Source organism: Alligator sinensis, unplaced genomic scaffold (genome assembly GCF_000455745.1).
Source record: "Alligator sinensis unplaced genomic scaffold, ASM45574v1 scaffold849_1, whole genome shotgun sequence".
Lineage (NCBI taxonomy): Eukaryota > Metazoa > Chordata > Crocodylia > Alligatoridae > Alligator > Alligator sinensis.
Window position 1 is genome coordinate 1,400,688 of NW_005842271.1, and position 16,676 is coordinate 1,417,363.

General features: G+C 43.3%; 1 protein-coding gene across 3 annotated transcripts in view; it reads right to left on the reverse strand.

Annotated features, from left to right (window-relative positions):
* The window catches only part of LRRC20 (leucine rich repeat containing 20), a 173,236-nt gene that overhangs the window by 73,908 nt on the left and 82,652 nt on the right, over nucleotides 1–16,676 (reverse strand). For 2 of the 3 annotated variants that reach the window (XM_006027900.3, XM_014521924.2), the window contains exon 4: nucleotides 7,402–7,569. The exons of the other annotated variant lie outside the window; for it this stretch is intronic. In XM_006027900.3, coding sequence (XP_006027962.1) covers nucleotides 7,402–7,569 — 168 coding nt within the window. The remainder of the gene's footprint in view (nucleotides 1–7,401; nucleotides 7,570–16,676) is intronic. 3 annotated transcript variants of the gene reach the window in all.

Below are 16,676 nucleotides of genomic sequence, written 5' to 3' on the forward strand. Positions count from 1 at the left end.
GTGCTACTGCCTCCTGCCCTGAGCCCAGCCCCTGCCAAGAAGAGCCTGGTGCAGCCCTGGCTCCAGCCGGCAGCTGCAGCCTGTCCTTTCCACCTTGCGCAGATCCAAGGGGCATATGCCCCCCCCATGCCCTCCCAGAGTGTGCATAACAGAGGGAACCGCCCTCCGGTCTGTGCCTCCTGGATGAGCTGCAGCTCCATGTCTACTAGCCCCACTCCCTCCCACACTGTGGGGAGCATTGATTTGCCCCCCATGCCCATTCCTGCCCCCCCCCCCCTTCCACCACAACAGACTTACCAGCTGGATGCAGCTGTATAACAAGTCAGATCGGAATTGGCCGATATGCCTCTTTAAAAATCGGCTATCAGTATCAGCCCCAAAAATCTCTATCGGTGCACCCCTACTTGTAAAGACTTGGAACTATTTAGTCTAAAGAAGAGAAGACTCGGGGGGAGGGATTTGATAACAATCTTCCAATTCATGGAGGATTATGAAGAAGATGGGGACAGATTAATCTCTGTAGCCACAAAGGACAGGACGAGAAGTTATGGTCTTAAACTTCAACAAAGTTGGATTATCAGAAAATCTTCTCTAACTATAAGGATGGTTAAGCACTGGAAAAGATTGCCTTGAAGGGCGGTGGAATCACCATCACTGGAAGTACAAGTGTAGGTTATACAAACACTTGACTAGGATGGTTTAGATAGGTATGATCCTGCTGTGAGCATGGAATTGGACTTTTGAGGCCCCTTCCAGCCCTATTTTGCTATGATTAAAAACACTATGTAACAGTGATCGTATACAGGAAGCATCTTTCTTTGTGCATCACTAGCTGGATTCTTTTCACCAAATATGTACCATTTTAACTACACAGGCTCCATGTATGCCCATGATTCCTGGTTCTGATTTATGCAGATGAGAACAGAATTATATCCTTTTATTTACTTTATTTGTTTAGACATTTGAAAGACCTTGTTCTGCCTGCATAAACTAGTTACTCCACCCAAACTAACTTTCCCTAACTTTAGCAATCTGTTCTGATCACATTCTGTTCTGTGATCAGCTGGCAGGATACAAGGATACTGTTTACAGTATTTCAAGGAGTAGGAGAGTAGAAGGAGATCACTGGTGACTGTTTTTTTCTGCTTGTGTTTTGAGGCACAGCTACATGAGCACATTTAATAACTTGGCAGGCCAATGTCCATTTAAGAAAGGGAGAACATGTTAATTTGGCAATTTAATAATCACAATCAGTCTGAATCAGATGTGTTTTTAAATTCCGAGGATGGGGGAAGAGCCTGATAAATTTTCTGCCTTAAGCAGAAACACTGCTTGGATGGGAGACCTCCATATAGCTGCTGAAGGAAGAGCAGGAGTTGAGTCAGTACTGATCAATAAACAACAAAAAGGTAAATTTACCATAGGGACTTCTTGGCCCTTGTAGAATTAACCTATGCAGATACCACTGGAAAATAAACAGCGCCATTTTTATGATAGCACTGCAAATGCCATTTTATTTAATGAATTCAGAGGGGATGGGAACCCCAACTCTAAAAATGAGAAAAAGTATTTTCTGTAAGAAACAGTCCTTGTATGTTCCCAATATTTCTTTCAGCTTAAAAGAATGCCAGCCCCCTGTGAAGGTGAAACCTGTCAAGCTGAGGCTTAAAATCTACAAACCTCTGCAAAGCATCATAGGGTTTAACCATGCATTATGCAGGTCCTGCTACACCTGGCTGCCTAAATCAATGGCACAGCTTTAAATCTTCCTCTGCTCTGCATTTTTTCTAAAACATCCACATCATGAAAGACCCTTCCAAGCATCTGAAAAGTCAAGTCAAGCCAAGCTAAGCCAAGCCAAGAGAATAAGGAAGAAAAAGCTAAGAATTCTTTTGTTTCTTGATTTATCCTTGAGGAAATTCAAGGGCTCTATGGCTTTTGGCCATAATTTTTTTCTACCAGAAGAATAGGCTCATATTCTTGAAGTACACATGAAAAACCAATTGCATTTAACTGAACTCAGGAACAGGCTCATTTTCTACACTGAGCAAAGTGGTAGAGAAGACTTGCTCTTTTGCATAATCTTAATACCTTATTGCAAAGTATCCCATTTCCTCCAGACAACTCCAAGTCTACACTAGAAACTTTTACTGCTAATACTGCTGGCTGGGTCACGTGGTTTTTACTGATATTCTTATACTGGCAAAAGCCGTAATATAAAAACAATACAAGTATTAGAGTCCTTTTGCCAATACATCTTATTTTACTTGGGGAATTCGTATAACTTCTGACTTCACAAACTGCACAAATTGTGGTTAATATACTGTCCCTCAAACAGCCTCTTTTAAACTACTGTTTTATCTCAACAGCAAGAATAAAAAAAGAGAACAAGATTTTTTAAACAGAATGTTTCTTTTACTACAAATCCTAAGCAGGCCAATCCTATCCTGGAAACACGACTGGTGGAGTGGTGTTTCATCTTAGATGGAGTGGTGTTTCATCTGAGATTTAAACCATCTCTAGTCCTTTCACAGAGCCTACCTCTTACTAAATCCTGCCTAAGTACTTCCATTGTCTATGTTCTTTGAGTTTAGTTAAGCTGATTCCAATAGCTCAGCAAAGAAGAGGTGCCCTTTGAAGTGGATTGTTCCTCTGCTTGTTATTGTCCTTGAAGCACGTACCAGTAGATGTCACTAATGGAATCCATACTCTCCCCCTGACCACATCTGGGTGCATTTCCTGAAAAACCTGCTAACATATTAACTCAATTTATGCATACAATAAAGATCACCTTTGTTCAGTCAAGAAACAATGAAGCATAATGCCCCAAGTTCTTCATAGAGGGTAATGATAAGATCATGCAGTTGTTACACAGGTGATGTGCACAACTAATTGCTTCTAGACAGTTTGCAGGTTCATTGCTATGACAGAATCTCAGCTTCTTGATGACACTGACCTTGCAATACAGTAAAGGGTTATATCACTCATTTTACAAATGAGACAGAGCAGTAGCTGCACAGTGACTGAATGGCAAAACAGGAAGAAAAACGCAGGGCTCCCTGACTTGTAATTGGACTTCATTCTTTTAGACTACACTGCATCCCTATATGAAATGTTCTGATTTAAGGTAATTTCTCCACTTAGAGGCCCAAGGCCAGGAAAGAAGGGGCAGCAGAAGAGCTGTATGGAAGCCCAGGACAGGGTAGTATGTGATGTTGCAGGATGGGACAATAACTAATAGCATCACCAATGATGTAAGTTGCTTCACTTCAATCATTTTCAATGACAGCTGTTGGAACTCGTTTGTGCTTACTCTGGGTACCAACTCTCTGCCATACTCAACAATGAGAGACAAGGTTTCAGATCATTCCACTTCCAGAAAAATGGTTGCCTTTATCTGATAGAATTTGAAAGGAAAACATCTAATACAGTCAGGTTCAAACCTGTATCTTTGTATTTTCTTCTTGTTTGATAATCTAAAATTTTGAAGAGGTAAAATCCAAATGTTGACATAAAAGTTAGCCTTGTTTTTAGTGCAGTACTTTTTTCCTTTTGATCTCTTATTGAAAGCGGCATAGGAAGGAAAGGGGAAAGAGCCAAAGAACTTAAGAGAGCTGACTAGAGGAATTAGTGTTTGACAGTCCCTTTCACCTCAATGACAAATTTGCTGGATATGGGCCTAACATAAGAAAACAGGCATGGAAAATTAATATAACCCTTATAAATATTCTTGATTTGCACTTAACATGTAGCCCTGGAAGGATATCTGGCACATTCAGGGCTAGATTGTGAGCCTCTTACTCAACTGATGAGCAACAACTGATGTTGAAAATGGATGTCCAGAGAACTTCAATGGAACTACTCTTTCCTGTGATTAATGCACACCAGTGGGAAAAAGGGTCACAATCTGACCAAGCTAGCAGAAAACTTCAGGTTTAGGAGTTAAAACATGGCAATACAAATACCAGACTAATATGCTAAAGCAGAGTTGGCATTGTATTTCGATGCATCAGGTTCTCTTTTTGAAACTATATCCGATACTGCCAAATGTATTACTAAGGCCATATGCAGTTTTCTTTAAAATGAGCAGTCTCTGGCTTTAGTTACTTTAGTTATTATAGCAAAGTAATTGTATACATATGGAAGCTCCTGATACCAATCTGTGTTTGCAATTTCTAAGGTGAGAAATATGAGGAATAACCCTAAAGGCATTCATGACTCTCTGCACCATTATCATTTTGAATCTGGCCAAACAAGCAACCAGGGAAAAATTCTGCAATTATTTTTGCCTTTGTATAATTGGGGGAAGGAGAAAAGAAAGTAATATACTCCTTCTTTCTCATTAAATAAATAACAACCCCCCCCCCCCAAGACCATCTGCAATGAACCCTTTTCAAAATGTGCTTCTAACAGCTCTTTGTGTAACAGCACAAGAATCTAATTGGCAGCTGGCTGGCAAGCAACCTAAAAAATCTAATTCACACACAAGAACTGTGCAATTTAAAATTCATCTTTCCTTCCCAAAGACCTTGTTCAGAGCCAAAGGGGAAGGGATAATATGCACTCCCCAAATCCCTTGTTGAGGGAAGTCTCTGTAGAACTAATATAGCTATTAGCTTCCCCATTTTTTTCCTATACCAAGTCATATAGAAGCTGTCTATCTGACAAGGGAGGGAGGGAGATGGCTTATTCCAGAGGACATTAAAACTCTTCTTTAACTAAAAGGGCGTAGGGACAGAGCAAAGCCCCAGTTTCCCCTTCTAGTACCAAAAGAAAAATGTGAATCCTCCAAAATCCTGGTAAAGCCAAAAGTAAGGAAAAACATTAAGGCTAGATCTCATAGACACCTAGGGAGACCTATGTGACAATGAGGGGTTGAATGTCCAATTACCTTGTATAGCTTTGAAAAAAATCAGCCTAAAAATTTCAACAGCACAATTCTGGAAGAATGCTGGTTAGATAAAACAGGCTCTAGCAAGAGAAAAAAAGGGGCAGAGGGAGTGAGATGGTAGAAGTAGAGGGAAAAGTCACTGTGTAGAAAGGGGAAAACATTCCAGGCTAAAGAGGTAAGAGAAGTGCCACAAAATAATACCGTCCAGCAGGAGAACCAGTTTAAAGAAAGAATTCTGCCTGGCTACTTGAAAGCACTGGAAATTAGACTCCAAAACATGTTGTACGGTATATTCCCTAATGTTGATTTATTTTAAGTAAATTTAATAACTGGTTTAACCACTATTATAAGCAGGGATCCTGGTTTTCTCTGTTTAAAATCACAAATTCTCTGATTAAAAAAAAAAAAAGTCACAAATCAGCGTTTTTCCACATATACGTATGAGTTGAGTACCATATTTTAGTGATATATTTCTAATTTAAAGCAGGGGTTCCCAACCACCAGGCCGTGGCCCGGTACCAGGCCACGAGGGGTCAGCTGCCAGACTGCAGGACGGCTGGCCGCCAGACTGGAAGTGACCGCGGACTGGCAAACCGCAAACTAGAAGTGACCGGCATACTGCAGACTGACAGCCAGCCTTTTTTTATACTGAGTATGCCAGTCACTGCTGGTCTGCAGTTTGCTGGTCCACGGTCCTCACCTTAAAAAGGTGAAAGGTTGGGGTTTAAAGCAATCTGGAAACCTATCAGTGCCTCATTCACTATAATAAAATAAATTATAAATACCTGTACATTTTGGCATTCGATTTGGGGTTTTTTTATCATGGAAAATCAGAGCTCCCCCTCCCCCTTTGCTCACCAGAATGTGGGTCCAGCTGCAGCCACCGTTTTGTGGCACTGAGCAGCCCTGATATGCCAGTACCCTACCCACAGCACCCCCAGCCCTGCTAGTGCCCCTCCCAACTCACAGCCCCCTCTGCACCCCTTGGTGAGACAGCCCTGCCTGCCCAGCAGCAGCGAGGGGCAGAACTCCATGCTGCCAGTCCGTATTGCTGGGCATGAAGGGAGTGAGGCTGCATGGCAGCATGGGGCTTATGGTGGCGGTATCAAAGTTCCCTGCCCCACTCTGCCCTGCCATGCTGGGTCCCACCTGCTGGGCCACAGAGCCCCGGGGAGAGGACAGCAGGACAGGAGTTTGAACCCACAGCAGGCAGCCCATCCCTGCCCCGAGCACAAATCTTGGGGCATGTGCCCATTACCCGCCCCCCCAGCCACCCTGCTGCCCCCAGACGACCCACCTGGGCCCTGTGACTACGCATTCTGGCCCCAGGCCCCATTCACCGCATGGGCTGAGCAGCAGCCCCAGCCCCAGCCCTGCCCAACTCCCTCCCTCCTTCCCTATGGGGGCCACAATCTCCCCTCCCTGATGTACCTGTGGGAGCTGCTCTCCATACTGCCTGGCAGCCAAGTGCAGGCACAGGCACAGGCACAGGCACATGGCACCCCCTGCCTGACCACCCTCCTCCTGATCCCTGCAGCCCCTGGCAGGATGGAACTCTGCCAGCCTGCAAGGCAAAACTCACTGTTTCCCACGTTTTGCTCCTTAAAATGAGAAAATCCGAGTGTTACCACATTTTTTCGTAGCAAATGGAAAACCGAGATCCCTGATTATAAGTAAGGTTTACCACTATTGTAAGTAAGGATAACTTTGAAAGCTTGTCATTTCCTTTGCTTGCAAAACCTTCTTAATTTGTGGCTGTAACTTTTGTGTTTTTTTGGCAACATAGGGACACAGTAGGAAAAAATCTGAGAGCCAGTGCTACAAAGAATACGAAACTGGTAGATCAAATTTTCAGCTATTCTCTATTAACTGTTTAATGCTTATGGTCTTTAGTTTTCCATATTTGAAGGACTGCTGTGTACACATAACAAATGTGAAACAAAATATTATATTGATAATCCCCTCACTTTATCAATAATATAGATTGTGATGAAAATCATGCCATTCCAGCCAGTTGAGCCATTCAGCTTTTAAAGGAGTCACATTTGAGTGACAATGTTGTGTTTGTATTTTCTTATGAGCCTCTCTCCAGGTAAACCAGATCTGTTTTAAAGCTTTCTTCTTCTTGTGCTGCTTATATCTAGAATACTTAAACTTAATTTAAACACAGCATAAGCAGGAACAGCTCTATTACTAATTTCAGTAAGTAGCATGCTTGTTTTGTACACTATGTTTGTACATGGCCCACAATCCTTAGCATGTGGCATCACAGTTAGTTGCTTTGGAGAGAAGTATGATGAAATAAAATGAGAATTGTGACTTTTTTTAAAAACAGGGACAAACTGCTAGAATAGATTTCAACCTCCCTTAACAGAAACCAGAATGCTGCTTTGAACCCAGAAACAAGATTACTGCAAAATTAAGTGATCTCCATGACATGCTGAGTGCTTCATTGTTGTTTAATGTAAAGGCATTTGATCCTTATACACTCCCCTGCTGGAATTGGTTACCTGAAATCTCATTTTCTTCAAGGTTGATGGTCTCCAGAGTTTTCAAGGCAGTAAGTTGCTCAGGGAAATGTCGAAACTTGTTTTTAGACAAGTTGATGGCTTTGAGATGTAACAGGGTTTTGATCTCTTCTGGCAGGCGATGCAGGTAATTCCCTTCTAGGTTAAGTTCTGCAATTTCAGGGGTGGGGAGTAAGGAAAAGGCAAACAGACATCACAAGGTTAAAAAAAATAACTGCAAAAAGCCCACCAGGGAAACCACAACAGCTCTGAGGTCATGTCTCCAGGGAGACGCTCAGATAAGTCAAGATAAGACAACTGCAGGTGTAACACCAATATACATAAATTAAAACATATTAAACTCCTCTCCCCTTGCAGGTGTGTTCTTTAGGAATAAAGTAGCCTTAGATTACAATAGCTTTATCCTTTGTAAGTTATTTAAAGTCATTTTACATTCCGAGTGATTTAAAAAGAAAAAATTACAAAAAAATTCAGGCAGCTATGCTTAAAGATTGACCAACTCTTTCCGTTATAAAACCCTGTTTTTAATTGCCTATATCTTGCAAAACAAACTGTTTTGTCCTAAATGTTCCATGGTTTGCATTTGTCAGAAATTTTTGAGACATTTAAACAGAAATGAGCTTGTTATTACTCAGAACAATATTTTCTCTCTCTTACTAGATACATTCACATCTATTTTGATGAGATGCTAATAGGAATGATGAAATATACTTTATGTAATAGATGATGGGATGTTTTATTACATCAGGTACCATGGGCGACTAGTGCCTCCTGAGTCTGGGGAGGCAGAGCACACCAGGGACGGTGGGGAGACACATCAGCCACCCTGGGCTGCCCCTCCCTGTGCCAGCCCCCACCCCAAGAGCCCCAGGCTTACCTTTCTCCCAGCAGCAGGAACAGCACCTCTGCTGGTGGATTGGAGCATGCTCTTTATAGGTAGGGAGGGGGAAGGAGGGGCCGCACGGAGGAGGGAGGCGGGGCAATGCTCTGGTTGGCCAGAGTACTCTCTGACACTCCAGGGTCCAGAGTGCTGGGTTGGGTAGAGAAATAGAGCGCGGACCCCAGCCGTACAACCGGGCCGGCGGGAATCCGCTCCATGCCTGGCCCCGTCCTGAGCGGTGCCGAACTGGGGTGCATCAATGGGCCCCCCAGCACCTTCGGAGGCCAATCTCGGGGGGGCACGTCCCCTTACTAGTCGCCTGTGTCAGGTACAAACATGACAATCTTTCAGGAATCCATGATTTCAGAGAAAGATGGAGAGAGACAGACAAATGTAGAGACAGTCAAGATACAAATGTGTCAGGATGGAGTATGATAAACCATACATATGTTAATGTAGGAGTAAAGTGGGTGAAACTCATCAAACCTGGACAGCAAAAGTAAGAAGAGGTTTCACTGTTCTGGGGCAACAAGACACTTATGTAGGGAAGTTTGGGTCTAGATGGGCACTGACAGGTGCGCAGCTCCCTGCTGTAATTCCTCCCCACCCCCGGACCCAACAGACCTTTGTTGGTTGGCGGGGGGCGGGGAGGAAGAGGTTGAGCACCATTCTGGAGCTGATCCAGGAGGAACTGCATGTCTACAGCCTCTCCCCTCTAGCCCTACCTCTCCCCTTCCCAACTCCGGTGCTCTCTGATGAGAGGGGGAGAAGTGAGGGGAGGGAGCTCTGGTCTGGGGTTTGTCCAGCCTGGGCTGAGGGGAGGGGGGAGAGTGGATTGGAGCCCCCTGCCTCAGGCGGGGTGCCAATCCCCACCCCACTGCCCCAGCGCAGGCTGAAAAAACTCCAGCCTGGAGCTCTCTCCCCTCCCTTCTCCCCCTCCAATCCTGCAGATAGCACCAGGGGCAAGCCTTCACTGCATGAGCTCAGCCCCATTCAGACACAATTTAATGAAAATACTCTGCTTTGGAGTGCCTTCATCTTAAACCTCATTACATAAGGGTTAATTTATTGCACACTGGGACACTTTCAAAGTGCTCTGAAGCTGTGGACTTCTGCCAGGACACAGCTGTAGAGCACTTCTAAGGGGTTGATTGCATGATAAATGTCACTTCTCTTAGTGCCAAATATGATTAGTTTCTGGAACTTAGAAGGAAATGAGGTAATGGGAAACCTAGAGGGATAAAACTGGGGCAGGCAATTATTTCAGCTGGAGGGCCGCTTAACGAGTTTTGGTGAGCTCTCAAGGGCTGCAAGGGTAGCCCTGCCCCATGACAGGTGCCCTGCCTGCGGTTGCCATCTTGGGACTGGAAACCCCATCCCTGAACCCCTGACCTTTGCCACCGGAAGTCCCTCCCCTTGCCCTTTTGGGAAGGGGGTTTGCTATCTTGGAACCAGAAAAAAACTAAATCACATACTAAAAATCAAACATTCACAATAACATATTTTAATTTTATTTTTAAAAGATATTTTTGTCCTGATTTGTGTGTGTTTGCATCATGTATATAGAGGTGATTACATAATACCTCAAAATGTATCTCGTATATTAGAGAGGTGTGGAGGGCTGAGGGGTATGGGGCTTGCGGGGGGCTGTGGGTGTGTGTGGAGGATGGCGTTTTGCTACAGTAACCTCATCTGCTAAAGCCAGCCAGCATGAGACAGCTATAATCTCTCTCACTTATTCTGATCAAGTGCTTGCCACTGTAATTATACAGTCATTAATAAGCATTGTAACATTGTCATCTAATATATATAGTTGGTATTTTATTACAGTACTTTAAGACATTCATTTAATATAACCATACAACTCCTATTACGCTTTGGATTCAATAAACAGATTTTAGCTGAATTACTAACAAGGGCAATCAGATTCCAACAAAGGTTTTATGCTTTACAGAAGGAATCTGAAATCTGGAAGGGAGACCGTTCCAGTGACAGGCATGTGCCTTTTACCATGAGTTAACATTCTCAGCTATCCATCTCACCCCCACAAGCTCAGTAGAGACTTTCCAGAATTTGGCAGCTAAATTTGATGAAGATACTATTTGCACTGAGTCTGCTCCATTACATAGCAGTGCCTAAGCAACACATGACTGCACACATGCCATCCCAACTGCCCAGGACTGCAGTGGCTGAATGGACCTTATCTACAGTTGCTGTGTCTGTCTTTCAGGGGCTACTGCTATGCAGTTTATAAGGACACAGAACAAAGGAGATCTCCCCTATACTCAATGCAGAAGAGAAGGGTGAAATAATCTGACAAGATTACAGAAGGATGAGGAAAGAGGTGTATTCTCTGAAAATTAATTACATGTGATCATTTAATTAAAGAATGTGCAGACAACCTTAATTCTGGCATTTCTACCTTCAGAAGGCTTGACTGAAACCTTATCTTCTTTGAACATGCAACAACCTCTTAAACACCTATGTTGTGCATATAAGACATAAGTGAGACAAGAAGATCTTAACCCAACTGCAGTTGTTTTGCACTGCAGAGCAGCTATAAGCCACCTCAAAGGATTCTTTGACCGTTCTCCGAATCTGGGGCAATCTCAGAGCAACTTTAACACCAAACTTTGCTGTGTCCTCTCCACTCCCCCCTCCATGGAGGATATGACCAAAGATAAAGAGCATGGGTAAAAGGGTAACGCGAGCCATAGATGCCAAAGTGCCCCATGGGCTACATGGTGCCCAGTAGCCCCAATCTTAGGGTCAGTAAATCGACTTAATGTGCAACCCACTCCTGAGCTGCTCTGTGTCCACAAATGCCAGATTCCAGGGTGACTCATGATGTAAAAAACCTTCTCAAAACCCTCAGTGGTGTGGCAGGGGGAGGATGGGGGAAGATGCTGACTGCTGTGCCTAGCAGGGTGCATCTACACAAGACACACTAATTGTGTAGTAGCATGCTGGGCAAAACCTGTGTAATTACGCTACTGTGCTTTAGTATTAGGCTACTCTGCAGTTAGCATCTGTAAACACCTGTGTGCCAGCACTACTGTGCAGTGGCGCCAGTTACTGCACAGTGATTTAGTACTTGGTTATCCAAATACTAAAGTGAATACACTGTAACTATGGCACATTAACGAACATGTAGATGAACCCACAGTTTCTCAAACCCTGGCCCCCAAAAGTAGAGCTATTTTAGCTGGTGTTGCATGTCTTCTTTTTAGATAGACAAACCAACCACACCATACCGCTATAAACCATGTGCTCAAAATGCGCAACAGTTACCCATGTGATGGCAGGAGAACTTTGTAAAAACTGGCATCTCCTACCTGGAATTAAACTCATCATTAAATTGCTATGTTGGAGGGCACTAAAATTGCGGGTAGAAAAGAAGCAAAATTAATGACTGCTTTTATAGTTATCAGGATTCAGCTAGGGGATGTTTCCAATAGTTTTCCACTTTTAAGAGCTTCATTCCTGCAGTGAAATCTTGGCTTTTTGACACACTACTTACAAAGGGGACTACTTTCATTTAGTATTCTTACTAATGAGAAACCCATTGAAGTCTCAGGAGGCTAATTTGATGGCAAGGACTGCTTGCCTTCATCGCTTTACGATGCGATGCTTCCAGCATTCATAATTAGGCAGTACTTTTAGAAATATTTAAACTTTTAAGAAAGACATCAAGGCTTATCCTGAAGCAGATACCTGAACATTTTATTTGTATAGATAAAAACCTAAGTTTACTGAAGTCAGAGGGAGTTTTTCTGTTGACTTCAGCCCAAGATTTTATCCTGTATGTTTCATGTCTTAGTAAGTGCAGTATCCAATGCTAAAGGAGTGATCATAAAACAGATCAAAGACTGAAATGCAAGCAAAATGGAGTTACCATGCTGTGATCAGTGATTTTCTCCACTCCCAAAATTAGTGATTCATTCAGAAATCATTGCAATAAAGTTAAAAAACAAAACACCCTCTCTTCAGTTAGAGACTTCTGATTTTTATGGGCCTGAAGGGCACTTTGTACCCTTGCCTAACATCTCTCCCAACTAGGTTCAGTAAAAGATTGCCAATAAAAGATTACCAGGACTTACAGCATGAGCCATTGCATTAGTTAGAATTAATTTTCTCAGTACATATGCAGGTCAGATCAACATGTTGGCTGAAAGGGACAGTTAGAGATGTCCATACGAACATTTCTGACTGCTAATGAAATAGGCTAAAGCCTTCTGCCCTTCCCCAACCCGTGCAGTTCAATGTAAGTGTTTTATACTGACACCTATCCCTGAAGCATCCAAAGATCTTCTACATAAAACAAATAGCAATAGTGACATCCTATTTAAAAAAACCCGAATGGCTTCAGTTTTTGTACAAAATGCCTCTCTGTTTGCTTACACCTATCAGGTATTTTCCTGAAGAGTTAATCTGTCAAGAATAATTCACTTTCTGCACCATTTTTGGAATGAGATTTTGGGTCTGCAATTGCTTTCATTCACAGTAGTTAATAACAAGAACAATGTTGCTTATGCTTTTGATGATTTTATAAAACATTCAGGCTAAAGAACCTTAGGAAGGGATCTGCTTTCTGTCACCCAGGGACACGTCACAAAGGAAAATTTTCTCTGTAATGAAAACCACCCCCGGTGTGTTTATATGTATTCTGAATTACAGCTTTTAGAACTTCTATTGAGCTTCACTTCATGTATACTACCTTTTTCTAGACCTTATTTTGAAACATGCACCACAGTGCTAGTTATAGTGATTTGTGTTTATTATAGAAAGATCTGATTGGAGCTTTACCCATAAGCTGTGAAAGTACTGCAAGAAGTAGATGATAGATATAAGGGCCACTTGGGTAAATACTGTCAAAGCGCACACAAACTCATACTAGAATTGTGCACTCATCCATTGGGATGGATAGGACTTTACTATATGGGACACCTGTTAACTTTGCAGAATACTTCTGTTTTGGAAGATGACTTGCATTCTTAAAAGGAAGGATGCAAAAAAGAAGCATGAAAAAGAGGTTGCCAGAACAAAGAGGACATTTGTCAACTTTATTAAAAAAATAAAACAAAAATAAAACAACCTTCTAGGTTAAAACCTTACTTTTTAATAGAAGTATTTCATAGTAGCTAGGGTCAGGAGGGACCTGAACAGATCATCTAGCCTGACCCCCTGCCACAGGCAGGAATGAATGCTGGGTTCACAAGACCGTAATCGGCAGCGGTGGCAGCAGTTCTCTTATTTTTATGTTATTTCTTCTGCTGCAGTTCTCTAACTCTTAGAAGGTAAGTGGGGCGGAGGGACCCAGCACAGCTGAGCCAGATCCAGAGGGGAAGCCCCCCGGGTCCCATATAGCTGAGCCGGTAGGGAGCTGCGCTCCCGAGCTGCGCAGCGCGAACAGAGCGCGCAAACAGAGCGTTTGTGCACGCGTTCGCGCCGGCGGGCAGGAAGGGCCAGGAGAGAGACTCCTGTAAGGGTAGGGCGTTCTAAGAGAACTCCCAGAAGCTGTGAAAGAGAAAGGGTTACGAACAACAACAGTCCATATAAGAGGACTGAAAACCCTTGTCTGTAAAGTCTGCAAAAAAACAGTTGTCCATAAAAACTAAGAAAATGAGAGCTTGATTGAAGAAGAATGTGGAGGGACAGACAAAGAAGAACTGAGCCATCCTGGGCATGTCTACACATGCAATTAATGCACCTGAATTTTCTGCAGAGAAAATTCAGGCTTATTAAAGCACTCCCTGGTGCATGTCTACCCATGCACCCTCACTGGCAGCAAACTGAGTCCTACAGGAGCAGCCCTGGCCTGGGCTGCTCCTGCCTTGCTCTGCCGCCCTGCAGCACCTGGGGAAGCTCACCTCCCCTGGGAGCCAGGCCTGGGCTGGCAGGGGCACAGAGGCTTAGCCCCAAGCTCTGGAGGGTGGGGGGAAGCTGTCCTGGCTTAGCAGGCAGCTCCATCCCAGTTGGGGGTGGGGTGGATCAGGTTGGCCCCCAGCACGGGGAGGAGAGGGGGGAGCTGTCCCAGCTGGGTGGGCAGCTGCCTCCCAGCCACTTGGAGGTCAGGGTCCATCCCAATCTCCACATGACTGGCAGGCAACATGCTGCTGAGCTGGGACAGCTCTCCCCGCCCCCTCCCCCCATGGCCCTCTGCTGCTTAGACTCACCAGGAGCAATTTGTTCCCAGTCAGTGTCTACATGTGCAGTATGGTGCACTGTTTTTCTCTTACCTGTATTTAAAGATACTAGAAAATGACTCAGACTAATATATTGTGCAGAATTGTTATAAAAGGTATGTCAGTAAAAAAGTTTGGTTGTCAGTAAAGAGTTTGCAGATTGTCATTAAAATTGAGTTGGCAACCCTGAAAAGGGAGGTCCACCAGAATACCTAAAGCAGGAATTCCTCTCTTTCCTATAGCTGAAAACAAAAGCAACCATCCATGTAGACGGAGCACATATTACTTGCTACACTCCCCCAACTCAAACAAGCCAAGGGATATAGTACTACGTTTGCATGGTTTTGAGAAAGAGCAGCAGATTTTGAAGGAGGCTAGAGAGAGATGTATAATTGTACTCTAGGAGGATATAAAATACAAGTGTTTCCACTTGTCCCAGGCAAATTAAAGAAAAGGAAAGAACTGAGTGAAATTACAGCATCTCTCAGGGTGAGTCTACACAAGATGCTACTGCACAGTCATTACTGCGCATTTATTCAGTACTTGTATGAGCAAGTACTAAATAAATGCACAGTAACTGGAGTTACTGAGCAGTGGCATTAGCAAATGCCTTTTAAGTGAGGCAGTATCAGGCCACTGCACAGTTAAGTGTCTTGTGTAGATGCACCCCCCAGAGATGTAAATATAAGATACAGAAGGGATTCTCCTTTTAAACTTAACTTATTTTCATGCATCAAGAACAGCAGTACATTATAAAGGAGAAAAAAGACCTTAGAATCCTTGAGAAACTAATTCAGGTCCCTTCCAACACTATCAACTATGAAACTATGAAACTGTTTGGGGCCCCATTTGGTGGTGCTTGCCAGACATTTAAGTCTGGTGAAAAAACAGGAATCATTAAAAATGAGAAAGGCACAGCTCAGCTGTGGGACTGAAGAGGAAGTAAAAATGTATGCCATGTAGTGGCTCCCCATGACTTGAAAGAGCTGGCACTGAGTGGGACTGTGCTTAATGGGCACTACCATATATCTTGTTCAGATGGGCTGCACTAACCTATCCTTGTGGTAGGTTCTCATCAGCAGCACTCCTTAGCCAAGCCAAGCCAAGCCAAGTGTAGTGACTGGGTGGAAGCCCAGTTTTACTGCTTTGATTGATGCCAGGAGCACAGAGGGGGGAGTTATTGACAGAGCGAGCACTGGGATGGAGAAGAAGAAGGGAGTTCTTGAAACCTAGAACAGCATCAGTGGTGGTTTAAGAGAAGAGAGTGGCCATTATGGAAGACAAAATGAATCAAGAGATACGGAGCAAATCAGGGAGCAGAAGCAAAAATCAAGAGTATGATGAAGGATGCATGAAGGTAGTAAAGAGGGGGTGAAAGAAGGTAGGAAAGAAAGGTGTGGTGGGATTGGTGGTTCTGAAGGAGCTTTACTGAATGAAAAACAAAGGAAGAGTCCAGTCAGCAGGAAAAATAGAAGGGAAGGAGAGGAGATCAGGAGAGAAATGAGGAAGGAAGCAGTGATTGAAGGGAAGAAGATGACTAATGGGAAGAATAAACCAGACCCACAAAGAGAAAGGAGGTTGGGAGGAAACGAGAGATGGAATGGCAGGTAATCTATGCCTGACAAGAAAAGCAGTATTAGGGGAAGGAGAAAAGAGAAGTTGGATGATGAATGAGTATGAATTTATAGAAAAAATATTGTTTGAAGTTTTAGATGTTAAAATAGAACATCTACCTTTCCTAACTGGAAGTCTTGGAAATTCTTGTATTGGAGCTGAGAAGGTTATGAGGAGTTTTGGAAGATGTATGCGGCAGTAGGTGAGAGAGAAGAACCTGAAAGGATAAGATTGATTGTAGGAGAAAAGATATAAGAATGGACAATAATTATTTAAATTGATATGGATATGCTTGAGATGAGGGAGATAGAAACATGGTTGAAGAATTATCTTTAAAAAGTTATGGATGTTGAGAACAAATGTGATAAATACGGTATATAGACAGGATCATGGAAAGCCTGAGTAGTAACAAGGGTGGATGAGAGGAGTCCTGGTAGGATAATGTACTTAGCATCAACAATCCAATCCAATCAACAATAGTGTATTCTGGACAGCCTAAACTCTGTAGGAAGGGTAGGTAGGAAGGACATCTGGCCGCATACTACCAGTATACAACATGTTACGAATGTAAAGGGAAA